The 27,329-nt window shown below is 47.2% G+C and overlaps 1 protein-coding gene and 1 long non-coding RNA gene across 2 annotated transcripts; one reads left to right on the top strand and one right to left on the bottom strand.

The window, feature by feature from the left end:
* Positions 1-2,110: 2,110 nt before the first annotated feature.
* LOC135422847 (uncharacterized) lies at positions 2,111-2,612 on the top strand. The gene is made up of 2 exons (XR_010434613.1): positions 2,111-2,264; positions 2,359-2,612. It is a non-coding gene; the product is annotated as an uncharacterized LOC135422847 (long non-coding RNA).
* A 6,257-nt stretch (positions 2,613-8,869) lies between these two features.
* Positions 8,870-16,610, bottom strand: TEKT4 (tektin 4). Its single transcript, XM_064673356.1, has 6 exons — positions 16,021-16,610; positions 14,256-14,326; positions 12,550-12,693; positions 11,109-11,331; positions 9,790-9,944; positions 8,870-9,223 (listed from the first exon to the last, which is right to left on the bottom strand). The coding sequence occupies exons 1-6, from the start codon at positions 16,546-16,548 to the stop codon at positions 9,004-9,006; spliced, it is 1,341 nt and encodes a 446-aa protein (XP_064529426.1). The 5' UTR covers positions 16,549-16,610; the 3' UTR covers positions 8,870-9,003.
* Between the last annotated feature and the right edge of the window lie 10,719 nt (positions 16,611-27,329).

Here is a 27,329-nt window from a genome sequence, read left to right as displayed (position 1 = left end):
GGAGGTGCTTGGAATATGTTTTCAGTGCCTCAGTGCACCTCGTAATTGAATCAGAAAAACAGGGTTTATCTGAACAGAGGGTTGTGTGATCCCAGCAAATCTTTCAGCTCCTCCAAACCCACTGACAGTGACTTATTCCTGCATTTCCAAGCGCTGCTGTTCATGATGGAGAACTTCAGAGGGTCATAAACATGATAAAAAGCCAGGCTGGAGGATTTGATTCCTGCCAAAGCTCTTTATTTTCAAGTATACACCGGTTATTTCTATCATGGGGCATCTTAGAAATAATTCTGAGGCTTGAAGTGGCTCAAAGAAGATTAATTTTCCAAGGAAAAAAGCTTTTCTAAAGTCAATTTTGTCTGCTTTTTTGGACGAAGCGTGAAATTAGGAGCTGATCCTGAAATCATTGGAGTCAAAGGAAGGTTTTCCATTGATTTTAGAGGGTTATAAATCGAATTGGGTGGGGTTTGTGGTGGAAATCTGGAGCTTGGAGGAGTGATGGGGCTGGAGATGTGCAGTGCCAACAAATAGATGGGAGTCACCCCAAAAAAGAGGAGGTTTCGCTGGGCTGGGTGGTGGAGGAGCCACCTGAGAGCTTCAAACCTTCCCCAAAATGTTTCTAAATCAAGATTATCTTTACAACCTGGGCCTTTGTTGCACTTTGTGCCCAGTTAAATGCCCCAAACCCTTGAAAAGTGAAGTCAAAGGGGACAAAATGGCTCTGAAAAAGGAAAATAGAAAGGAACCTCTGTATTTTGGGAGGTGACAGCAGCATCTTCCAGTGCTCCACGTGGATCCTGAGGAAACCAGTTGTCTCCAGCACAAGAAAAATCCAAGGATCTCATTTTCAGGCTTTTTTAGGGTTTCTGGCTGGTGTAGGAGGCTGAAGCTGAGACCCCCTGGGCTGGTGTCCCTTGGGATCTTCCCAGGGTTTCTGGAAGATCCTGAATTTCTCCCCTCCCAAGGAAAAAATCTCCTGGGCTTTTCCATCCCTTTTTGCATCCTGATCCTGCTGAGGTCCCTCCTGGGGGGTTCCCCCAGATCTTGGGGCTGTGGCTCCTGCCAGGGAGAAATATTGGCTATTTCTGAGGGATCTGAGCCCAAAATCAACAAGGGCTCATCCATAAGGCTGATCCACTGGGATCTTATTGCTCACAAGCTCTACTGACAATTCCCAACCAAAACATGTGCATTTTTGTTGCCCTCCCTTACTTTCCAGACCCCAAAACTCTCTGATTTCTGTTGAATTTTTGAAGGATTTCCTCTCAATTTCCAAATGTCAGCCCTGAAAAGAGTGGAAGTTTTATCAGAAACCCTCATTACTGCACATGGGCTAAAAATTTCCCTGGATTTCAGACTCTTTTTTGATTCTCTCCTCAATTGTTCTGGGTATTAAACTGACCCTTTTGCTCAGCCTATTCAATGCACTTGTTTTTCAGCAGCTGCCTGGAAATACTCACAAAGGAACCACAAAAAGCCTCAGTGCCTCAACCCCCCCTTGTGTGGCTCAGATGAGAAAGAAATTAGGAGTAAAACAATCAAGAGGTGGCAATTAATAAAACATTCCAATGATCTTCCTGCTAAATGTTTTTTAATTGAATTTTAGAAAGGCAAAACCAGGGTGGCCTTTGCTCTAATCGTTTCTCTGATGGAATGGATTATTTTTATCCATATTTATCCATATTCCAATCCCTGGTTTTGGTGCAGGGTTAACTCCTGGAATGGATTATTTTTGTCCATATTTATCCATATTCCAATCCCTGGTTTTGGTGCAGAGTTAATTCCATCTGCCTTGCAAAGGAAAAAGCTGCAATTACTTCAAATTCCTGCTCTGGAAGTGCCTTGTTCTCTCTGGAAAAGGGATTATTCAAGCAGGTTCTGATAATTCCAATGCTCTGGAAGGGCTGTTTGGGTCCATAATAATTCCAGAGTTTCAGATCCTCCTGCAAATCTGGATGTGGCACTTGGGGACGTGGTTTGGAGGGGGCTTGGGAATGTTGTGGGAACAACTGTGACCTCAGAGTCTTTTCCAGCCTTGATGATTCTGTGATTCTATGGAATGTTTTCCTGGGGCAGCAGCAACTTCCAGTGCTGATCCTACTGAATCCCTTTGGGTTTTCCCACACTGCCAACACTGAGGGAACACCAGCAAAAAGTCAGGGATTGGATGGAGAAGCCTCCAAGCTTCCTGCTGAAGACCTGAGCCAGCTAAACCCGTGGGAATTCCAAGGGATTTGGTTCAGTGCTGCCCCTCTGAGCGCCTGGTTTGGCTTCATTTGGTGGAATCCAGGGGGGATTTTCACCCTCTGATGGTTGGAAAAGGCTTCCTTGGATCTTTGTGCCCTTGGCTGCCGACAGGTCACGCTCCAAATGGAAGGAAATCTGGAAAGGGAGGCAACCAGATGGAAAGATTTACCTGTGGCTGCAAAACTTGGGCACAAGGAGAGCCCTGGAGCCCAAATCCCATCCCAGAGCTGCTCATCCCTGTGGCTGTGCAGGTTTTCCAGCCAATTTCCCATTCCTTTTCCCATGTGCCTTTTTTTCCTGTGCCAGCTCAAAGCTCCTCTCTCTGCCTTTTGCTGATGGGGTCGAAAATAATCACAATAATCTGACGAATTGTGTCTGTCTTCCTGGGAATTAAACACTGAACCTCCCGGGCAAACTGGCCCTGCTGCTTTCTGGGGAGGGTTCGTGCTCTCAAATGCCACAGGGAGTTAAATGTACCCTGAAAAATAATCTCATTTCTGGTCACTTTGCTTTTCATCCCGTTTTACCTCCCTATCAATTATGCCCAGTAATGAAATCAGGGGGTTTGACATCGTGGCTCCCTGGGGGACAGCTGGGAAAACAACTGTCACCTCTCATGGGGAAGGAAGGGAAAGGGCTGGGGAGGGAAGTCAAAGGGGCTGAACCCTGTGGGGCCCAGGGATGTTCCTCTGGCTTCCTCCCATCATTTTGGACGGGAATCATGGAATAATGGAATGGTTTGGGTTGGAAGGGACTTTCCAGACCAGCCAATTCCAACTCCTTGGTGTGGGCAGGGACACCTTCCACTTATTTCTGGAGGCTGAGATGGGAATGTTTAATAATGAATAAATAATTAATAAATTAAACAATGCTGCTCTTTCCCTGGCAGAGTGATTCGTGAGGGAGGGACTGCAGGGGCAAAAGGAAAGAAGTCAGGATGTTTCCTCCTGGATCTTTCCAGAGGGTATTATTTCCACCTGGAAAATGATTATTTTTCTGAAGTGAGGGTTGGAGGGGGTGTCAAAAAAAGGTCAGGATTGGTAAAAATCGGGATTGTTCAGCCTGGAATAAAGAAAGCTTTGGAATGATCTAATTGTGGAGTGTCCAAGGCCAGGTTGGAGCAACCTGGGCTAGTGGGAGATGTCCCTGCCCATGGCAGAGGGTGGAACTGGCTGAGCTTTAATGTCCTTTCCAACCCAAACCATTTGGATTCTGTGATTCTCTGGAAAAGCTGAGCCATCTCACTGGAATTGAAAAACATCCCTTCCCCCCCCAGCTCTCAAACAGGCTGGGAAGAAAAAAACTCTTATCAGCAGAGGGTGACAAATGGGTTTGGCTGTTGGTTTTCTTTTTTTTCCCAGCCCACTTTTTTCATTTTCCTTCACTTATTATTAATTAAAGGCAGAGGTTTCCCACGCTGTGGCCCCTCTTCTCACCTGCTGTTGTTTGGTGATTGGAACCAGGGGAGAGATGGGGCAAAATCTCAGGCAATGTTTTCCCTGTCTTACCATAAAAGTTTGGAAAATCCTTCTTGATAAAAGGGATATAAAATGTCCTGGAGTCTTTTTTTTTTTTTTTTGTGAATTTGCATCTGTAATGAAGTATAAAAAGGGTGCAGGAGGCAAAAAGCACCTCTGGGCTTGTAAATTTGTAATTCTTGTGTTTGTTTGGTTTCTCTTTAATTTAATTCCTCTCCATCCACCGGGATGGGATGGAGGAACCAGGCCAGCAGGATCTCAGTGGCTCCATCTCTCTGAGTGCTCCTGACATGATGAGCTGTCAGGGAGAAAAATGTAACACTTGTTCAGCAGCATCATCAACACCAGGCAAAGGATTTGTAAAAAATAATCTCTGTGATAGATCATGTCCCTTTTTCTGCAGGAAAACAGCTTTTCTTTGCCCTCCATCAGTCAGTTGTGGTGGTGCTTTTTCCCAGGGCTGGAGACGAGCCAAGAGCATTTTCAAGTGTGATTAAAGGATCAAAGGACCTGCCTGGAGCTGTTTGGACAGGACACAGCGACAGGGGCTGGTTTCTGCACTCAAACCTTCCCTTTCCCAAATCCATCCAGGGCTGGGCCAGCCCTGCACCTTCACTGGGAGCTTTGGGAAGGCAAAGGGACGAGGGAAAAGGCCCCATCTGTGCCCTGATGGAGGGTGGCAGGGACAGGGCTGGGGGCCTTGGGGGATGTGCTGCTCTCCCTGATTTAGGAAAGCTTTCATTTCAGGGAAAAGTGGAGCTGGGCATTTATCAGCATGGAAAATAATAAATTGAATCGATCCTTTGAGTAAATCCAGTGATCCAGGATCAACTCTTGGTTAGAGCAATGCTGCCCAAACTTCCCGGAGCCACAGGAATGATTTGGTTCCAACTCCAGCTCCATCTTTCTTTGCTTCCCTCACAACCATTTACCAAATTAAAAGCCTGTTTATCTAAACCCCACTTCCATTTGCAAGACGATTTTCAGCTTTTTTGCAGTTACCAGGTCAGACTGTGAAGGACATTCAGAGTGATTTTGATTTAAACACATATTTATTTTTTTCCTAGAAGAAAACCAGGCTGTGAGCACTTGGAAATCTCCTTTGCCTCTGGAAAAACCTGACTGGCAGCACAGAGAGATGGAAGCAGGGCTGGTACATCACGGGGGAGTAATGAGAGTTTGAAGACAGTCCCTACAAAACTCCTATTCTAGGCAGGCCCCAAACTGACATTTATTTACAGCAAACATATAATTGAAATGTCAGAGGAGAACAATTAAAAGCCTCCAATGACATGGATGTCAAGGGGAGCAGTGCTGGGATTTTGCTTTCAGTGCAAAGATGGATTGGGGTTGGTTTTTCCCTTTTCAGTCATTCCTTAATCTCTTTTCAATGTCATGATCTATTAAATACAATGTGGAGCAGAAGGAAAAGGTTTTAACCTCCAGCACCTCGATAGATTTTGCTCCAGCAGTAGCTGAGGGCTTAGATTTTAGTCATATTCATAGATACTCACACAATATATAATACTTATGTATCATGGATGTGACCTATTATATATTTTATATTATATATTAATGGCTTTAAACTAAAAGAGAGTAGGTTTAGATGGGATATTGGGAAGAAATCCCTTGGCTGTGATGGTTGATAATTTCTTTAAAAACCATTTCCTAAGTGTTAATCAAGGAATCCCACCAGGGGTTGGGTTGGAAGGGACCTTAAAGCACATCCCATTCCAAACCCTGTCCTGGGCAGGGACACCTCCCATGGCCCAGGTTGTTAATGCCAGAGCTGGATCCATCCAGGTGGGATTTGTGCATCCAAAGGCTGAAGCCAATGGAAGAGCAGCTCCAGCTCCAGCTGGGGCTGCACACCCAGAGCAAGCCCAAGAGGTGGAAGAAGCCAAGCAGGAAGGGCTCCAAGCAGGAGGATCCACATTCCCAGTAGGATTTTAACCTGCCAGAAGCACTTTCAGGTTTCTCCTTGAGTTTTGAGGTTCACCCTCAGGTTATTCCCTTTTTCCAGCTGGTCAGACAAGGTCATGGAAAATCAACACAGCCCTGGACAGCTCCTGGGCTCCAGACAATTCCTTTGCTGCAGAACATCCTTTGATTGTTCTTGACCTTCAGGACATGATTGCAATTCCACAGCAATGATAACAACATTCAAGAGATGGTCCTTTGGGCATTTCTGGTTGATATTCCACACATTTCAGAATAAAAAAAAGGGGAGAAAAGCACCATTCTTCCCCCCAGTATCACGTTTTTCTGAGGAGACACCGAGTGAGAGCATCAGCACAAGGGGTCTGTGTGTTTGTTCCATCACACCAGAGCCCTCCCATCTTTGTCCTGGTTCCCCTTGTTGTCCCAAGGAGATTTGCACCAGGTTGGTCACCAGGGAAATTGGGCTGGAAGTGGATTTTTCCCACAAAACTCCTGGTTCACCCCAGCGAGGACACGTCAGGAATCAGAGCTGGCACAAGGAGCAGAAACTGTGTTTGCAAGAGCTTTGATTAAAGAGTCAGCTGGAATTTGGAGCTGTTTGGGGGTGGGAGGCTGAATCCTTTTAATTGAAATGTTGGTTTAGGGGAAAAACTATGGGATGTGTTTTCACACAAACACAGAATTAGGAGGCTGCCTGTGTGTCATCCCAAAGGCTGGAGGCTCCTGTTTCTGCAGGATGTTCTCCTGAGGATTTTCCTTTTCCTCAGCACCAAAGTTCAGCCCTGAAAACATCAGGAGGTGACATTTGTGACAAACCAGGCGGTGGCTCAGCCTGGGACCTGCCTGATTCCAGGGGCAAGGTGTGAACAAGTTCTGGAAAAACTTTTACCACGCAATTAGAAATCCTAAATGATTTCAGCAGGGTTTAGCCAGGAGCTGGTCCAAAGAAAGGCCAAAATTTGGTGGCCCTGCAGGGTGTGAGTGGCTACATAAGTATCCCCAGGGCCAGCTGCCTTTTTGCACCCAAAAACCCAACGTTGTGATGCCAATTTGAAGAGTTCAGTTAGTGGTGATGAGCAGCTCTTTAAGCTGGTAGAGACAACCAGGAATCCTCTGCTGCAAGTGCAAAAAGCTGTTTGCTGTGTTTCTCAGACATGTAGACACTACAACAAACCTGCCAGCTCCCTGATTTTTTGGCAGCAGCCTTTGGTTGACTTTGAAGGATAATCTGCTGCCAGGTTTCCACACAAGTGACCTCTTTGAACAGGCAAAGTCTCCCAGGTTTCCACAGAAAGCACGGAACAGTTTTACAACCAAACTGGCTTTTGTGCAAATAAATTGGACTTTGCAGAGCGAGGTGGGTGGTGGCAGCTCTGCTTTCATCTCTTGCACACTTGAACCCATTTGGGTTTTAAGAGCCTCTCCTGACAAGAGCTCCTCCACTGCAGCAATCCTAAAAACGATCTGCTGCTCACAAGGATCCTTAATCACGAGCCCACATCTCAACAAAGCACTTCATGGGGATAGGAGAAGGGGATGAGGTGGAAATACGGCCAAAGAGGGGTGGATTTCAACTTATTCCGTGGGTGATCCTGCTCTGCTCATGGATCACCCACAGCCAGGGTGGGTGGCCCAAGGGGGCAGCTCAGGGACCACTCTGAGGGCTCCATCTCCACCAGATGGGCCCCACGACAAAAAAGGGGCAGAGATGACACAGAACAGAATTTCTGTTATGGTTTCCTGCATTACAGGGGTTTATTTTTTACTGTTAAAAAGCAGCTGGTCAAAGAGAGGAAAAAAAACCTCCAAGGCCAAACACCCACAAAAACCCCAGGCCAGGGACCTTCGTGCCCAGCCCTGTGAGGCAGAGCAGGGCCCATGAAGCTGCCCAGGACACCCAGACACTTGCAGGAGGAGGAACAGGTTGCCCAGAGAAGATTCCTCATCCCTGGAAGTGTTTAAGTCCAGGTTGGACGGGGCTGGGACCAGCCTGGCCTAGTGGAAGGTGTGGAAGGGAGTAGAAGGAGATGATCCCTCCAACCCAAAACATTTGGGTTCTGTGATTTCTCTCTAACAAGGATCCAACATCTGGCCTATAAAAATGTAACCATGAAGAGCAAATCTATTTAAAAGAAAAAAAATAGAAAAATCAGAATTTTGGAGCCCAAAGGTTGTTAAAAGAGAGGTTTGGGTCAGGAGCCTCGAGTGCCACAGCCTGTTTTTGTAGGAATGGGAGCAGCTTTTAGCAGGAGGGCAATTGCTGGGGAGTGCTCTGCACATCCTGAGTGAACAGGACACAAATATGTCCTGGACACATATTTGGGGGACAAACAGCTCAGCTTAATGGGCCCTGCTCTGCCTCCCAGGGCTGGCCACAAAGGTCCCTGGCCTGGGGTTTTTGTGGGTGTTTGGCCTTGGAGATTTTTTTAATCTCTTTGACCAGCTGCTTTTTAACAGTAAAAAAAAACACCTGTAATGCAGGAAACCATAACGGAAATTCTGTTCTGAGTCATCTGTGCCCCTTTTTTGACGTGGCACACATTTAACCAAGTGCCCCACTAAGCTAATGGCCGAGTGACATTTGCTTTGGTGCTCTGCTGGGGGAGGTGGAGCTGTTGTGTTCTCCATTAGGGGTAATAACCCCATTCCCTGCTTCCAGGGAATAGCTGGAACACGTCAGGAGCCCAATTCCACGTGCAAGTGCTGAAGTTTAAAAGTCAGGGTCAAATTCCCAAGCTGGTTAGTTGGGTTTTTTTTTCCTGAAAAAGCTTAAATTTATTGACTTGAAGGTTCAAAATCCTTGACCACATTTCAGCAGGGAGTGGTTTTGCCAACAGACCAATTGTCACTTGGGCAAATTTGGGGGGGTTTATTAAGAATGTTTGAGCAGCCTGAAGTCTGTCCCTTTTTTCCTTGCTGCTGGTGGGATCCTCAGTTTTCTTGCTCTCATTTCAAGCTAGAAATGTTCTGTCTCCCCCTGGGTATACTGTTATTATTCACAAGATATATTCCCTCGACATATTAGGGTGAAACCTCCAAGTGTAAAATACTCTACACCTATGATATAGATATATTGCAGAAGAAATGAATTACCTTTAAGCTGTTTTAAATTCACTGTAAATAGGTTTTGCAGAAGGGAAGACTCAAAGTCCACCATGATACATTAATTATAACACAAGTCAAAAACACAGGGAATGCAGCAATTCTGCGAGTAATAATATCCATTTATTTTATATTTATATGAAAGACTCTAGGCTTTTTTTCCACACTTGCCAAGGGCTTAACAGAAAAGAAGGAGTTCTATTTTTCCCCCATATTTGCAGAGTTAGGACAGAAATCACTGTTTGTAACTGGCTACTTCCAGATCCACGGGGTAGCGGACCCGGAAGGTCATGCACTTCTCCCTGTCAATAAAAATGCTGTTGGCCTTCACAGCTATTTCCTTCTCCAGCTTCATCCTTGTCTCCTCCAGGTTTTTCAGGCACTGCTCAGATTCCATCAGTTTTCTCTTCAGGGCTTCAAGGAACACCGTGAGTTCTTCCACTTCACTCACCAACCTGGAGGGAACGACAGGAGGGAATGAGGAGGAGAACGAGGCGCTCGAAGAGAGGTCAGCTGGGATGGGAATAAAGATCAGCAGCTCTGGAATTCCTCAGAATTCCTCACAATTCCTCAGAAAGGAGCTCAGAGAAGTCCAAGGAAAGCAGAGCTCACTTTCCCAGCCTCCTGTGATTTAGGTAGTACCCAGAAGTGATTTAGGGAGTACCAGGAATTCATTCAGGCAGTACCAAGAATGTCTTTTGTTGCCAAGCAGGGTGGAATTATCCACCCTCTAGGATTGTACCAGGAATTAGAGGGCAATAATTGTTGAATAAGTCACCCAGTTTGGAGTGAATCAGAATTTTGTTAAACCTGGGTTTGGAGCTCTGCTCTCTGGTATAAAACTCAAGAGATAGAGAATAAATAAAATATTCCTGACAGGGATTTCAGTCTGTTGAATTATTTGTGACTTATATCAGAACCAAACTGAGTAAGAAAAGCTAAAGGTTGTGTGTTACCAACAAAAAGTGGACAAACTGTCCCTTTGGGATAGAAAAGGCACTTGGAGAAGTTGTTTAATTACCTGAACTGTGGTTCATCCTTGCAGAGCTCGATGTTGGGCCTGAAGGACCTGTCATAGAGCCTGGTCTGAGCCACTTTCAGGTGGGTTTCCTTGTCCCTGATGGCTTTTTTGAGAGCAACAATGTTGGTTTCCTCATCTCCAATGTCCTTGAGGATCTGAGGACACCCAAGGAAAAGTACTGGTTAAAAAAATGATATTTTCCCTGAGCATGGATAAACATCTGCTCATGGGCCTGGTGAGGCTGTTGCAGTTCTGACCTCATATTTGGTCAGAATTTAGGAGAAATTAAAGTACAAAGGTGGTTTGGACCTCTTTATTTTTACTATTATATCTTGGGTCTGAAAAGCAGCAGAAAATATTCTGCAGCCTGTTCAAAACCTCTCCCATGTCTCCCGTGGGATGACGACCCATCCCACCTCCAGGAAGTGCTTTTATTGTAAATCTTAACTTAATTTGATTTTAATTGTAAATTTCCTCCAAGAAAAAAAAATCAGGTTATTTTGAATGAGATTGAGAGCTGCTGATCAGCTTGGAAAGGCAGGGATTTCTGAGGGAAATGAGAAAGACAGGAAATCCCAACCCCCTTCTCCCTCACGACCACTGACACGGGTGGAAAACATAAAACCTGCTCAGCTGTCACCACCAAGCAGGGCCAAGGAAGGACTATTTTTCCACACTTGCAAGGGCCTAACACAAAACAAGGAGCTGCTCCATGTTGGAGAAGGGGAAGAGGCTGAAGACACACCTTATTCATAGAAGAAATAAAAGTATTAAGGTGGTTTGGAGCTCTTTATTCTCATTATTACACTGAGAATCACATTGGAGAAACAGCAGAAAATTCTCTGCAGCCTGTTCAAAACCTCTTCATGCCTCACATGGGGGGACAACACATCCTCCCTCCAGGAAGGGCCACCAGGTCCCAAGGACTGACTATTTTTTCCACACTTGCAATGGCCTGACAGGAAACAAGGAGCAGCTCCAAGCTGGAAAAGGGGAAGAGGCTGAGGACACCCCTTGGCAGGACCTGCTGCCACCACCACAGCGATGGCTGGCATTCCCCAAAACCCAGAACCCTGGGAATCCTCCAAAGAGAGCTCCACACTTGGAGGTTTTAGTTCAGCCCAGGCATGGATGGAAGTGTTTCATTTTCCTCAAGTTTAAGTCCATCCCAACAAAAGCAGAAAGAGCAGAACCAGAGTCCCAACCCAGCTCCGAAGGCTCTTCCCAGACCCTGAGCTGGCAAAAAAGTGTTCGACACCCGACTGGGACTGAGACATTTGAGAAGACAAATCTGCTGTGACCTTCTCAGAAGGACTCACCTTTGCCAGGTGCTGCTCCAGCCTGAGCTTGGCATCATCCAGCTCCCTGCAGTGGTTGTCGAAGGCCTCGTTGACGGCCGCCCGCTGCATCCGCAGGTCCTCGGACACGTCGTGGATGATGTTGTTGATGAGGGAGCGGAGCTGCACAGAGGCCAATTTTTCCTGTTCTGCACTGTAAATGTTGTCATGGCTGAACTGGGCCCAGGTCTTGGGTGTGGAGGCGCTGGAAGAAGAGAAAAATGGGAATAACATGGGAATCTTGCCCTCCAGAAGACAACCTGAAGCTGGTTCTCTCCCTGCAAAAGTGCTGTCAACCTCTGCGTCATTGCTTGCAGTGTAGACTTGCCATGAAGGGAGAAGACTAATCCTTTAACAAATTAATAATCTCTCGTTCCTGTGGCTTCTGAGGGCAGCCATGAATGACACAAAATCAACCAAAGCTCTTCCATCTTTAGCTGACACTGCTGAAGATCAAAAAACAGACACACACTTTGTGCATCACCAACAGTTCAGTCACAGCAAATAAACACATCAATATAGTGAAGATTTAAAGTCTGTGTCTACTTTGAAATAAAAGATACAAGATCTTGACAGGCTGAGAGAGGTGGGATATTCAACCTGGAGGAAAGAAGGCTCCAGGGAGACCTTGGAGCCCTTTCCAGTGCCTAAAGGGGCTCCAAGAGAGCTGGAGAGCCACTTGGGACAAAGGATGGAGGGACAGGACAGGGGGAATGGCTTCAAAGTGACAGAGGGGATATTTAGGTGAGATATTGGGAAGAAATGGTTCCCTGTGAGGATGGGGAGGCCCTGGCACAGGTTGCCCAGAGAAGCTGTGGCTGCCCCTGGATCCCTGGAAGTGTCCAAGGCCAGGTTGGACAGAGCTTGGAGCAACCTGGGCTATTGGGAGGTGTCCCTGCCCATGGCAGGGGGGTGGAATGGGATGAATTTAAGCTCCCTTCCAACCCAAACCATTCCATGATTCCATGATGCCTGGTTACACTTGGCCATGTGGAGCAGCAGAAGGAACCACAGCCCTTGAGACAGGACATCCCTGAGAAGGGAGGGGGAAGCCCCAAGGCTGATGTTCCACCGCTCCTGTCTGTGTGCAGGAAGTAGCACTGGCCTTTCCCAAAGGAATGACTTGCCTTCCAATGTCAAACAGCAAGTCCCAACAGGATTTAGATCAGCCTTCAGCAGTACAAAGCCAATTATTTCCAAAAAAAAACCCTCCAAGCTCAGCTTGCCTGTGCATGGCCAGCTTTGCCATCAGGGGTGGTGGCATTAACTCTGCTCTCTGTGGAGCTGTTTTAAACCTATTTTCTGTGTCCAAGGAAGCAGAATCCCCCCTTTAATTCCCATCAGTGTCAGCCTGCAGTGCCTCCAAGGATGTTGTATTTTCCTAGGGTTATTCCAGGAGGAATAACTGACAGGAATCACTCACTTCTCCTCGAACTTGACGGAGCTGGGGTGGAACTGGATGTTGGTGCTGTCGTTGTTGTAGGTCACACATTTGTCATCTATGTGATAGGTCTCCACCTTGTCCGACCAGTCCAGCTCACAAAACTCCTTCTGAATCCGATTGGAGCTGAAAAGGTAAACCCACACATTGTTAGTGGGGAACAACCCAACCCCCAGACCCAGCACAGGCACTTGGAAGCTCAGCTTTGGGCCTTTGTGTCACCAGAAAACTTCCTTTTTGTCTCTAAAATCCTCCCAATCCCACAAGCAGCTCCTAGAAGGACACTAAGCCTGATTTAGGTGGGATATTGGGAAAAAATCCTTCCCTGGGAGGGTGGGGAGGCCCTGACACAGGTTGCCCAGAGAAGCTGTGGCTGCCCCATCCCTGCAAGTGTCCAAGGCCAGGTTGGAGCAACCTGGTCTAGTGGGAGGTGTCCTTGTCCATGGCAGGGGGTGGCACTGGATGGTCCTGGAGGTCCTTCCCAACCCAACCCATTCCTTGGTTCCACTATCCCAGACCTCCAGTCCAACTCTGAACCTGCTGAAGGCTCAGAGCTCATCCCCTGAGACAAAGGAGTGGTTGCACTTGGGATTTTACACAATAATCCTCAAATTTATCAGTTTTTTTCAGCAGTGGGGCAGCTGCAGTCATGGAGAGAACAGGCAGGTTTTCCCAATATTCCTCCCATGGTTAGACATCAGGGAATACCAGTGGAAGACTCATCCTCCCTTTTCACCAATCTACTGAGCATATCTCAAACTCCAGACCTCCCCAAAGTGATCCCACACATTCCCTGAGCCCTCCTACCCAGCCTTCCGTGCAGTTTGTCCTTGGAAGATACAAGTCCAGTGATATTCAGATTCAAATGCTGCTCTGTCGCCAATTAGAGTCACACATCACCCAATTAATTAACATTTCCATTCCCAAAGCCTGCGGGTCGTTATCAGCTGGGGACAGCAGATGTCACTCTCACCCAAGGAATTCATATACCGGAAAACGGGACTAAAATGGGACTAAATGGGACTAAAATGATTTTACAAGAATTACAAAAAGCCAAATAGGCTCCTCTCGTCCTCTAATTGATGTAACAGAATTAATTTATAATATTTTGCATTTATAGCCATTCTTTTCAAAAGCAATATTTTATTTTATCTGGTAGAATAGGAGCAGATTAAAAAAAATTTAAAGTTAAAATCTCAAGGTTTCCAGCAGTCGGGTCCATTATATTGATGCATCTTAAGGGGTCAGGTAACATCTTTCCAAAGGGTTTGTTAGAAATTCCAAGCAAATAATCCTTTGGAAAGGCAGCGAACACCCCTGCTGGGACAGATTTAAAGTTCACACTGACACCTGGTGGCAAAAAATTCATTTGGAAAAGGTGAAATTCCTTTAAAGCAGCCAGTAACAGAAATCCATCACAAGGTGCAAGAATCATCCAGGGAATACTTTTATAGCACCGGAATTTAGTGTTGGAAAAAATCAACCCCACGTTGGAAACCAGGCCTGGAAATCCAAATCTACTTTATTCTACTTGAAAATCCTCGAGTTTCATCACTGCCTTTTCCAAGTTTAAATGGAATTCCCACAGCCCATAAGCACTGGTGAGGTCTTTATCCACTATTCCCATGTCCCAGGAATTATTATGGCTCCAGAAATCAGCTGCTAAAGTAGCAGGGAAAATGTCCTACCGGATCTGGTTGGTGGCTTGGATTATAGTTCTTTTCAAAAGATCCCGGATATTCCTGATAAGATCAGCTTCCTAAATAAAAATATGGATATTTCTGTGACATCCAGAGCAGGACACACCATCCTGCCAAGGAATTTGATTTCAGTGGTGGTGGATAAATCAATAAAACTGGATAAACACTGAAATTTTCTCACCTGCTCTTAACTTATTCTGATTTTTTTTTTTTGAGGAATCAGCAGATCCTGAGGGAACTCAGCTCTAAGTCTAAGGCAGCAGCAATACCTGGAATGCTTCTAAAGCCTGGGAATTTGTTATTTTCATATTGCCTGGGTATTTGCTGGAAAACTTTATGTTCTGCCATATCATGGAAGGCACAGGATGCCCAGGGAAGCTGTGGCTGCTCCATCCCTGGAAGTGTCCAAGGCCAAGGTTGGAGCAACCTGGGCTAGTGGAAGGTGTTTCACCTCAAACTGGAATGTTTAATCCAACACAAATGTAGCCAAAATGAAAAATCTCCTTCTTGTCATAATCTCTTGTCGAACAAAAAGTACCTGGTGCTCATTTTTGACCCCATAAAGCTGCTTTAGGGATAAACCATCAACGATCACTGACCTGGGGATTCCACATAAATATAAAACCCCAGAAAATTCCAGCCTTTCCTTTGGGATTATTTAAAGGAATTTAATATTTGAGGCTCAAAAAAAAAAAAGAGCTTTTGCATATGCAAACCTAATTAATTCTGCTTTACATCAACGACAGCTAAGGGAGGATCTCCTTGCTAATAAAGTTTATTCCCAGATTCCACTGATCCATGTCCTGGTTTTGACAAATAAATGAGTGGGTGTGTCCCTGCAGCATCAGATTCTCCATCCCAAGAAAGCAACAGGGACCAGAAAAAAGATCAGTTGGTTCCAAATGGAAAAGGACAATCACGATGGGAAAGAAAACATTATTTTTGAGGCATAATTAAAATAAAACCACAGCTGAAGGTGTCCTTTTACAAAGTTACCTGCAACGGGTGAGTTGTTAAATTAAAAATTCAAAAGGGGTTTAAAGGGTTACATTTATAATAATTGAAATTATTTTGAGGTGGGGAGTCAGTCTCCATGTAAATAAAGAGACATCCAGCTCCCTGGGAGTTTTAAATGGAAAAACCTCCCTTTAGCAATGGAGATCTCTCACTTGGAAAGAGTGACATAATGCAAAAAGAACAAATTCTCTCATGAAATGACTCAAAATATAACTGAAAAATGGATTCCCTGTTGAGGAGATATTCAAATCTGACATTTAAAACTGAGCTTCTCCTAATTAATGGCAGTCCAGGGCTGCCAGGGGGAACAAGCAGGAGGAGATGAGGAGGAATTTTCCTAATAAATGATTTTTCTTAGCTCTGAGAAGAGTTCAAAAGTCAGGTTGTTTGGCTGGAGGAGCTGTGGCACCGGGATGGAGATGAAATGCTTTGATCCAAGTCCCTGGATTGGGACACCACGGGACAACCTGGGGCTGGTTCCTGGGAGAAGGTCCACGTTCAGAGGAGCATTCAGAGGGATCTGCTCTAGCCACACTCCTGTGATTTCAAACACTTTTTAAATAGAGGAAGGACTTTAAACAATCCTTCTTAACACTTGGAGTGACAAGACACAGTCCAGGAGGGTCACTGGGCCTCGGCATTGCAGAAGAACCTTCACCTGCTGCCCGAGCTGCTCCGCGTTTCACAGACCAGAGCAGTGGTTGGGGGCTGCCACCGACTTTAAGGTCCTTCTCACCTTCAGCAGCTGCCTCTCCACCTCATCAATGACCAGGTCCGGGGGCTGCCTCCTCTCCCGGCACTGCAGGTTATCGGTGACCACCCCGTAGGGCACCTCGGTGGCGTCGAGGGTCCGCTCCAGCCGCAGCTTCTGCGCCGCCAGCAGGTTGGTCTCGGCGTCCAGCTCCATGACCTCCTTCTGCAGCTCCACCCTCCAGAAGTGGATGTCCTGCAGGCGCTGGGCCAGGGTGGTTTTGGAGTACTCCTGTGCCCTCTGGGCGCAGGCGGCCGCATGTCTGGTGAGGTGCTTGGACTCGGCCAGGTCGCGCTCCGACTCCTCGCCCACGGTGTACGCCCGGTTGTAGACCCGGGCGTTCCTGCGGTGCCACTCGGGCAGCTGGTACTTGGAGGTGCGGAAGCCGGCCATGGCCATGCCGCAGCACGAGCCGGGCCTCTCGTCGCGGACCACATCGCAGATCTTGCCGGGCAGGGGGCAGGAGGGCACGGCCGGCGGCACCGGCTCCTCGGGGAGAGCCATGGCGGACATGGCGGAGCCTCGCCGGGCGCTCCCGCCTCCCGCTCGGCGTCCGCCCGTCACCGCGGCAACGGGCGCCACCAATGAGGAGCCGGCGCCGCGATTTAACGGACATCTGTGGTAACCAATCGCAGCGAGGATACGCCCTGAGGGCGCCTCTGATTGGGGAATGCCGCCGCCTGCGCCCGCCCCCCGCGCGGCTTGTTGCCATGGCGACGGGGACACAAGGGTGGGGTGGGGTGTCATGGCGGCGGGCGGGCCTCGTGGAATCATGGGTTTCCCATGGAATCATAGCATCCTGGAATCCTGGAATCATAGACCTTTAAGACTAACAAACCCAACTGTCAATGTACCAGTGTCGCTGTAAGCCCTAAAACCCTAAACCACATCATCCAGTGCCAGATCCAGAGACTTCTTAAGCACCTCCAGGGATGGGGACTCCACCACCTCCCTGGGCATCCCCTTCCAATTCCTGAGCACCCAAACAGTGCAAAGAATTCTTCTAACGTCTGAATCTTCTCTGTCTGATCTTTAGGCCATTTCTTCTAGTCCTCACTGTAGACACAGCAGAAGACACTGGTCCCCCCCCTCACTGCAACCCCTGGGCCTGGGGCTCCGCATTTCTGACTGGTCCATGCCCATAATAACACATTTTCCTGCTTGTTTTGGAAATCCAGGAGGATCTCTGGAGGATTTCAGCCCAGCAAGTGGTGGAAGCCAAGGGGAGGCTCTGTATTGCCCCCACCACGTTTGCCCTGGGACCCAGAGAGCCCCTGGGGGGACTCGGCCCTGCAGCCTCCACGGGGTTAAAGTCGCTCAATTCAGCCCATTTTGCACCTCACTTTGTTCTTACACTCAAATGTTCATTTTTAAGGCCACTCGTGTGACTTCAGTCTTGTAACAGAGCAGGTGCTGATGAAATGCAGCTGCTGCATCATCACCTGTTTAATTGGCACCTGAGGAGATTCAGCTGCTCCTGGAATTAGGGTGAATTTTGGGGGTTGCCATCACTGTGTAACAAGGAGGGGAAAGGGAAAAGGAAAGGCTGTGAGGGCACACCTTGTGTTTGGAGCCCTCAGCACAAGGAAGGTGCTGGTGACAACAGAGGGCACTCTCGCCCTTGCACAGATCTCTGTCTTCAATGTCATTTTGATTCAGAAAATAAAAGGGATGAAACCTCCCGGTGCCCTGGAGGCCCCCTGGTGTCCCCTGTGCCCATCGGCTCCCTGGAGGGATCCCGGGGCTCCACTGGGCTCTGGGCAGGGCACAGGGACCCCCGGCTGCGGCACAACCTCTGCAGGAGACACTTTGCCCTGGGACAGTTGGCTCCAAATCCACAGAAAGACAAGGATCGTTTTCCCCCGGGGTCCTGCACTCTCTGGGAAGAGCAGTGGATGTCCCTGGTGGAGCATCAGCGTTTGGGATGTGCCTCATGCCCCGGCTACAGCTCTGCCTGCCAGGCCTGTGCCACTGCTGGCACCACGTGCCTTCCAGAGTGTTGGAAAAGGAGATTCAGCCCCAGCAGAGATAAAAAAATCCTTTTCCCATCTGCAAATATTGCAGCCATCCCTCCAATTAAATAGCAGCTGTGGGGGGTGTCTGCACTGGGGAAGCCACTGGAATGACACCCTTTGTTTCCCTCCTTTTTTTGTGCATCTTCCCTTCAGCTGTAGCTGCCCTTTCATAGAGTCATGGAATCATGGAGTGGTTTGGGTTGGAAGGAAAGTTAAAGCCCATCCAGTCCCACCCCTGCCATGGACAGGGACACTTTCCACTAGCCCAGGTTGCTCCAACCTGGCCTTGGACATTTCCAGGGATCCAGGGGCAGCCACAGCTTCTCTGGGCCACCTGTGCCAGGGCCTCCCCACCCTCCCAGGGAAGGATTCCTTCCCAATATCCCATCTAACTCTCCTCTCTGGCAGTGTAAAGCCATTCCCCCCTGTCCTGTCACTCCTGTCTAAAGTCCCTCAGCTTTCCTTGTGTTACCCCAGCCCTACCTTTCCTTCTCCTTCTCCCTCTCCTTCCCCTGCTCGAGGCCTTCTCTGCATGAGGATCTACGCAAATATTGCAGTTTAAAGTACAATAAGTTTCCAGGAAAAGCCCTGCTGAGCTATTCACAGTGAAAGTCCTTGGTATGGAAAAGACTTTATTTTTGAATAAGGGCTCCAGCAATTTGTTATTAAGTGGTTTTTTTGGGTTTGTTTTTGGTTTTGTTTTTTTTCTCTGAAGGTTTTAAAAGACCTTTTATTGGTGCCATCTTGGCACACCCACTCAGTGTCACCCAGGCAGGTTTGACGGTGGGTCACTGAGGGCCATGGTGGGACGTGGCCAAGGTTTTAAGCTTAGTTTGGGCCCTAAAGGTGACTGGGAAATTATAATCTTAGAATTCCAGAATCACTGAGGTTGGAAAAGCCCTCCCAGCCCATGGATCCCCCCTGTGCCCGATGCCCACCTTGTCCCCCAGCCCAGAGCACTGAGTGCCACGGCCAGGCCTTCCTGGGACACCTCCAGGGCTGGGGACTCCAAACCTCCCTGGGCAGCCCCTGATGATGTTCCACAACCTTTTCCATGAAGAAACTATTCCTGAAATCTTCTTCAGCAGGGAAACACTGCCCAAAAAAATCTGTCAAGTCTTCCTGATCCAGTGCAGGGATTACTCCAGGGAGCAGTTTCAGAGCTGTTATCCCACCTGGTCAGTGTTTCCCAAGGACCAAACAGATTTGGGGGAATATTTCCCCCAGGCTGTGTGTTGTTTGGGGTTGTTGGTCAGTCTAAGCCCCTCTTTGAAGCATTCACAGATGCATCATGTCCTGACAGGCTGAATATCACTTTGTTACAAGAAATAAAAGCAAAATCCATTGGCATCTGGCAGATTCCAGAGTTCCCTTTCTCATCCAGGGCAGATCCAGGCACCCCCTGTTTCAAAGCCATCCTACCACTCCAGGAATTTAATGTGCCACTGGAACATATAAATTATTAACAGGTATTCAAGCTCAGGGCACGAGCTGACAAAACACAGTGAAAGGAAAGACCAGAAATGTTTTCAGCTCCAATCTTTTGCTGGGCAATGGATTAGGAATTCTCTTGGCTACAATCCTTTTAACAGGAAACCTCACTCACCTGAGAGCAGCTCCTGATTCTCTACATCCACACTGACCAGGACAAGAAATCCTGGGCTCAAACTGCTTGAAAGAGAGGGACAAATTCTCCTTGTGGTGACTCACTTGTTAGAATTTGGTTCAGCTTCACTACGAGTGGGCCATCATTTTTTAAAATTTCATTTTTATGTAATATTTTTGTATTAATTAAGCATCATTATCCATTTTATCTGCTGGCTGCACACCCCAGCAGTGAGTGCCTTAGCAGGGTGATGGAGAGAAAACACGGCACATTCATCCACCTGATAAATCAGGAGAAAATGTGATGAATTCGTTCAGAGGAGAGAAAATACAGACAATTATTTTCCATAAGGCAGCGTCTGGTACGGACAAACTCTGCCTGAGAGCGACAGAGCACAGGAATAAAGAGATTAAAGAGTTGGGAAGGGAAATTTTTGTTTTCACATCAACAAAGTGTTGCATTTCGGCTTAAAAAATAAGCACACAATAAACATTTCAGCCTCAGGAGCTCTGAGGGTTGGCAAAGGACTGAGACCAAAGGCTACCTAAGAACGTGGGTGTTGTTTTTCTACCATCTCATATCCCTGGGATTAGAAACCTCTCTGCTGTTTGGAGTCTAATCACCCCTTCCTAGAATTTGATCGATTCGGATAACATTAATTATTTGTAGCATTATGAACATTTCTTTTCAAAAAGAAGTTCTTTCACAAGCAAAACAAAGCCTAAGTGGAGTCATTCCAGCAGGGATGAATCCCCCAGGTGCAGCTTTATTTCCCAGCCTGGTGTCTGGGAGCAGAGGGTGTTTGAGGTGACCCCACTTTGAGTGGCAGCTGTCAAGGCTCTGTTTGTTTGCAATTCCCACGGGAATGTGGGTCCCACCCTGGTGGCTGTGGGGGCACAGCAGTGAATCCTGAGGAAAACTTTGGAGTTGGTTGAGTCTCCTGCCCCAAATTGCCTTAGGATACGGTGCCCTGTGCCCCAGACCCGCTGGAATGATGAGTCACACACATTTATTTTTGCTTTCCAACAATTGCTCCTCGTCAGGGAAGTGTGTCCTGTGATTCTCCCAAATTGAAATCCCTGTGTGGTGTGTGCTTGCACTGAGCTCTTCTGCAGAAAGCAAGGCTTGGGCTGCCTTTTTGCTGCTTTTCTTTTTTACTCTTTTCTTAATTTATTCAGCTGAAAGCAGCCACGTGGTGATAATCAGGCAGTTTGCTGCTGACCTGATGGAGTTCAGCAGCTTCTGTTTAAAACAGAGAGGGGAAAGAATTTCCAGAGAAGCCTTTTATGATTCTTTTGCTGCAGAAGAATACCAGGAGGAGCCCTCAGCATGGACAGCAGTTTTCCAGCACTAACAAATTCCACAGTTAACAGGAAAACAATCCCTTCATCAGCCACGGCCGCTGCTTTCTCTGTGTGGAGCCCGGAGTTTTGCCCTGGTTTGGAACCAGAGGCCAGGAGCTTCACTGAGCTTCATTTCCCCAGCTTTTTCCAAGTTTTTATTGAAAACAAAGTCTCCCCTGTTTCTTCCTCCTGTTTCTGCAGCCAAAACCTGCATGTGCAGGCAGAGGAGAAAGCAGGGGTTTTGTCTGAACACGCTCAGGCCTGGGGAGGGTTTTGTCTGGTACAAACCAAGGCCTTGATCCTGCACTGAGGTGTCCTGGGAAGATCCTTGGCTTGGCTTGGAGCCCCTTCCATGCTCCTTGTGGGCTCCCTGAGCAGGTCTGGGATGGATGGCCAGAGCCTGTCAACACCCCGGGGGACATGGGCATGAGCTCTGCACAAATAATGCATCAATTAGCAGAGGACTTTGGTTTTTAGCTCAATAATTCCCCTCCAGGGCCTGTGTTTCCCTCAGAGCCCCCTCAGAGCTCGGCATGGTCACCTCGACCCCTCCGTGGCCTGATGCTGGCAGGCTCCAGGGATAAAACACTCAGGGAGCGGATGCTGGAGGTTTAATTGTTTTTCTCGGCATTTCTAGCCCTGCTATGAATCATTTGTTGGTAAATAAGGATTGTTCCTCAAACATAAACTGAAGAGAAAGTCACTGAAACCCCAGAGACGGTCGGAAAGGACCTTAAAGCTCCTCTGCCAAGGGCAGGGGCACCTTCCATGAGCCAAGGTTGCTCCAAGCCCTGTCCAACCTGGCATGAGGAGCCCACAGATTGTTCTTAGAGGTCTTTTCCAACCTTAATGATCCTGTGATTCCAAGCTGGATTTCACAACCATTTTTGCTGCCGGTGGTTTCCATGGATTTGTGCCTTGAGCTGCTGCCAGAGCCTGGACATGTTGCTGCTTCCCATCTCTCTAATCAAAGGCTGAGAGTTTCACTTCATTTCCAGGGAATTAGTCAGCAGGAGGGGGAGCTGATAATCTGCTCCGTGGAAATTCTCCCCTCCTGCAGCACCTTGCCATGAGTCACTTGGAAATGGCTTTGCCAAAATGTTCATTCCCAGCAGGAATATTCAGAATATTCAGCTCTGAGCGGAGGGAGCTGAGCCCTGCGACAGGAACTCGGGGTCACACAAGAGCCTGACTCAGATTGTGATGGCAACGACCCACTGGGGACAATGGCACTGAATATTTGCACAAATAATCTCAAGTTTGGGTTACAGTCGGTGGTTTTGCCACATTTCAACACTCAGACTCTCTAACCAAAACAACAACCCCTGTAGCTCTTTAGTTTTATTCTCCTTTTCTTATTAAAAAAAAAATAGAAACTCCATAAAACTTCCAAATATAGAGGATGAATCCTTCAAATATTCACAGGGAAACCAGGCCTGGGCAGAGAGGTGAGCGATGGGGAATTAGAAATGAAAAGCCTGAGTGTGAATACGAAGAGAGATCTGGAAGTCATTTTTTTTTAAAGACAAAGAAAAAATCCACCAGCTACTTTTAGGGAGCTGAGAACGATGGAACCATCACTCCATCAGGCATTCCACTTGCTAGGAGCTATTTAGGAAAATTCCCAGGGATTCATCAGGACTTGCACAGTCACCGAGTGCAGGTGCTTTTATAAAAATGACATTTATAGCAGCTTTTTGACTAAGCAGCACTAAAAGCTTTTGTTTTGCCTGTCTGTGGTGGGTGGCTGATTATATTTGGGTGGCCAGGCTCCACCTCTGGGAGGTGAAAAGGGATGTGCTTCAAATTGATTTGGGGTATTTTGGGTTGAACAGCAACAACTTCCAATTCCTGGAGTGTTTCTTTTCTAAGACCCTTCTGATCTCAGCCCTTGAGTTGATCTTCATAAACTGCAAGGAAAAGGGAAAAACAATGCCCTTCTCCTTGGAAAAAAACTTATTCAAATTTGTAAGGTTGAGTAATATTCATAATCCCTATTATTCTTTATTATCATCAGAGAATCTGACATTAATGGACCTTCTGCAAAGCTGTTTGTCCTTGGTAAATATTTACTCAGCAGCAGCAGGACATCTCAGCTTCTTTCCTTTCTCATTAATTATTTGTTTATGGCATCTCTCTATTATCATTCTTGATGCCTGATCTCTCCCTTGAATTGCCAACTCTGCGTCCTGGAACCAAAGAATCAACACAGTTGATTTTCTGGCACGTTGTTTTGGGTGATAAAACTTGCTTCTGGAAGTCCTGAATGCAGGAGAGGGCGGATATTTTTCCCATAACTCCCAGATAATTATGACCAAACATTAATAATCTGATTTTCCCTTAGGAAAGAGCAAACAAAAAGCGATGTGTTCCCAGCTCAGCTCATTCCCTCAGATGCTCTAAAGCACGAGCAGGGAGAAGTGAAATTATTCAGAGAATTCCTGGACCAAACTGGAATGACAGTCACTGCCATTCCCATTTTTCCTTCAGCAGAAGAGTCTGTCCTAAAGCAGGGATGGATTGGGATCTGCTCCCTGCTGTGTGGCCATGGCAGGAGGGGGGGTTGGTTTGCAGTCCATTCAACAAAATAATGGATATTCTGTTTGGAAATGGTTGGGAGCAGCTCCTGACCCTACAGAAATTGCAGGGAATGACTCGATAAATGGAAATGAAAATTTAATGGAAATGAATTGAAAACAAACCAAACCCCAAAGTTAATATTTGAGAAAATGTTGCACACGATTTTGAAGTCTTTGCTTATTGAAATTGGTCACCAATGTTTTTAGTTAAATATCTATAAAATTAATTAAAGGTTTTTTTTCCTCTTTGTTCTTCTACGAAAATTACATTTGCTCAGCCCTTTCCGTGCAAATTTTTGCTTCCAAACTGTGCAACAGCAGAGATTTATATGATAAAAGCAGTCAGGTAAAAAGTTTTCTCTCTTCTTCAGTACTTTATCTCTTTCTTTCCATTTTTTTCCTAAGTATGTTTTCTTAGGAAGAAATTCTTCCTGAGGGCGGGGGTGAAGCACTGGCACAGGTTGCCCAGATAATCTTCCTTCCAGCCCAAACCTTTCTAGGATTCTGGGATTCTAGGACTCTAGGATTCTGGGATTCTAGGATTCTGGGATTCTAGGATTCTGGGATTAATTTAGGGCTTGTGTACACAGGAAAATTAATCTGAACTAACTGATAAAAAGTGGAATAATTCAACTGCCTTCGCTTCTGCATGGGCAGATTACAGAGCTCTTCATTTGGTTGGCTGTGAGTTGTTGCCAAAATGCATTAAGAGAAACCAAATTAAGTCCATTTGTGTTCCAAGCATCCAAAGATGCTTGTTCATTTTGAAAGTTCTTCGATTAATTCTGCAGCAAATGGCCCTGCTCAGGCACATCAACATTCCTAACGAGGCCTGGAGCCAAAGCTGGGCTCAACCCGAGGGATGAATCAGCTCTAAATCCCATGTTCTGAGGGAATGGGATAAAGGACAATCGTTCCTGCCCTGCACAGACCAGCTGTGGGGGCTCAGGGCAAGTTTGGGGATCATCCCCTGAGCATTAGATGGGATCCTGGGAAGGAATCCTTCCCTGGAGGGTGGGGAGGCCCTGGCACAGGTTGCCCGGAGAAGCTGGGGCTGCCCCATCCCTGGAAGTGTCCAAGGCCAGGTTGGAGCAACCTGGGCTAGTAGGAGGTGTCCCTGCCCATGGCAGGGGGTGGCACTGGATGGGCTTTAAGGTCCTTTCCAAACCAAACCATTCCAGGATTCCATCATGATGGTTAAGCCTGGGAGCAGGACTGTGTGTGTGACCCAGCCAGGACAGAGCCAGATTTCCAGGATTTCCTGACATTCCCATGCTGAGCATCCAACAGCACCATGGTAGTGCCAGGCACTGATCACTGCAAGAATATCTCAAAAAAAAGAAAACAAGTTGGAAAAAAGGCTTCATTCCCTTTCTTCCCCTTCCCAAGAAACAAGCAAACAAAGGACTTTATCCAACATTAAACAGTTTTTAAACAAACAAATTGAGAGGTTATTGATGTGCAGTTCTCTATTTTAGGGCAGCAAAAGAGCAGAGGGAAGTCTAGTGGGCTAGTGGAAGGTGTCCCTGCCCGTGGCAGGGGGTGGGACAAGATCTTTAAGGTCCTTTCCACTTCAAACCATTCTGGAATTCTCTGATCCAAGCAAGGTAACGGCCTGATGCCCAGTTCTCACCACCCTGGATGTTCACTGTTTGATTCATCAGGATTTGTCTCTTGGGAACCCAGAAATGAGCACAGGGTTGAATTAGATTTAATCCAAGGTTTTGTGGAGTGACAGTGTCCTGTCCTCACTGGACTGTGAGGAACCCAAATCCTTACACAGTTCTCTAAAACTCTGAGCCCTCTAAGCCAAAAAAAAAAAAAAAATTTGCTTCATATTTGCATTAAAATATCCCAGAATAGGAGGAGATCCCTCTCCCAGCCCAGAAATTAAAGACCTACCCATTACTTAGGTACATTTTCATCACCTTCATCTCCCATGCCCCTGGAAAAAACCACTCCTTGGAAATCAGTAATTGTTTGATTCCCTTTGATCTCTGCTAACAAAGCCCTGGCCCATCCCTCTGCAGGAGCTGTTCCTCTTAGGATCTTTCCAAGTGTACTTCCATCAGGAAGGCTCTGGGGAAATGTCACTAAATGCACTTGAAAAAGGGCTCTGCAGAACTGCTCCTGCTCCCTGCAAAAAACATCTCCCCCTGCAAAAAACATCCCTCCCTGCGTTTGCTCAGCACATTTCTCAGCCTCCTTGGGTTTTTTATTCTCTTTGTTGTTGTTGGACTGAGGTGAAACCTAAAGGAAAGAACTGTGGCTCCTTGACAGGAGATCTTAAGGCAGCTGGAGAACAGAGGGAAAGGTTTCTGAGTCCCAGACAAGTCCCCAGGAATCACACTTGGCATTAACAGTGTCTTGCTGGTGGGATTTTTCTTTCCAGCCTTAGCAGGGAAGGTGGGAGGTGATGGAGATCCTTCCCTCTGTGCCCAAAGCACAGTGGGAGAGCCCCCAGCATCCCTGATTCTATCCCATGGTGGGAAAGATCATCTCATTCCTTTGTACAAGGATATGGAGCGACAGGATGGGGAGAAAATGGTTTTAAAATTAAAGGGGATAAGTTTAGGTTGGATATTAGGAAGAATTTCTTCCCTGGGAGGGTGGAGAGCCCTGGCACAGGTTGCCCAGAGAAGCTGTGGATGTCCTGGAAGTGTCCAAGGCCAGGTTGGACAGGGCTTGGAGCAACCTGGGCTAGTGGGAGGTGTCCCTGTGGGACTGGATGGGCTTTAGGGTCCCTTCCATCCCAAACCATTCTGGGATTCCCAGGAAGGGCAGAGTGGATCTGACTTAAAAGTAGCTGGGTACCTCCCTCTGCTGGAAATCACTGGAATTTGGGCCTGTTACATGTAAAAATCCCCATTCCCAGTTCCCTCCATGCTGAGAACAGGAGCTGCTGGCCCGGGGTGTTGTAGCCACACCATTGCCCAGGACTTGGGCACCTGGGGGGAGTTCAGGACTGGTGCTGCTGGAATCCATCAGCATCCCAGTTCTCCAGCCCCTTGAGCAGCAATTCAGGAAGTTTTTAGATTTGTATTTTAGTCCTCAGGCTTTAAACACCCCGGTGAGAGCTGAAGCTCAGCACTGAGTTCCCACCCTGGGACATCTTTCAGCCACTCCTTCCTGTTGTGAGATGAAGGTGGTAGTGACCTCCACCCCAAAGGGCTGAATTCCCAGGTTCCTGTTCACCCCAGGCAGGAATTTAAAGCATATCCATGTGCCCTCCTGTTGCATGGCTGTCAGCTGGAAACAGGAGCAACTCCACCAGCTGGGCTCTTGTTTCCTTTTCCCCCTCCACCAGAAACTACTCCAAGGAGCAACCACACAACCTTAAAGTCGTATTTACTGTGCTTCCCATCCCACAGGGGCTGGGAATTCGGGTCTGGAGATGCTGCTGGCTGCTGCTCTATCCTTAGTGATCCCATGCAAAGGGAAGTATAATCCCCAGGGAAGCCAAGGCAGGGTGTGTGAGGAGTCAAAATCCTCTTCCTCTAAACTGGTTTTGATCTTTCTGTGGGCTGCAAATGAGGAACAGTAATTAAAGCTTAACTGGGGGAGATCAGAAAGCTTTTAATATTAATAAATCTTGTAACAGGCCTCGAGGATAATCATATTTAAAGACTGTGTCAGTCAGCACTCAGAGTGAGCATGTGCTGGCTCTGTGGGATGCACTGGGAGCACTGGGATGCACATGGGAGCATCATCTCATCTCTTCCTGGGATTTCCCTGCTGTAATTCCTTGGAT

This window comes from Pseudopipra pipra, chromosome 16 (genome assembly GCF_036250125.1).
Source record: "Pseudopipra pipra isolate bDixPip1 chromosome 16, bDixPip1.hap1, whole genome shotgun sequence".
Lineage (NCBI taxonomy): Eukaryota > Metazoa > Chordata > Aves > Passeriformes > Pipridae > Pseudopipra > Pseudopipra pipra.
The sequence above is the reverse complement of the archived record's forward strand: the minus strand, read 5'-3'. Positions and strand labels throughout refer to the sequence as shown.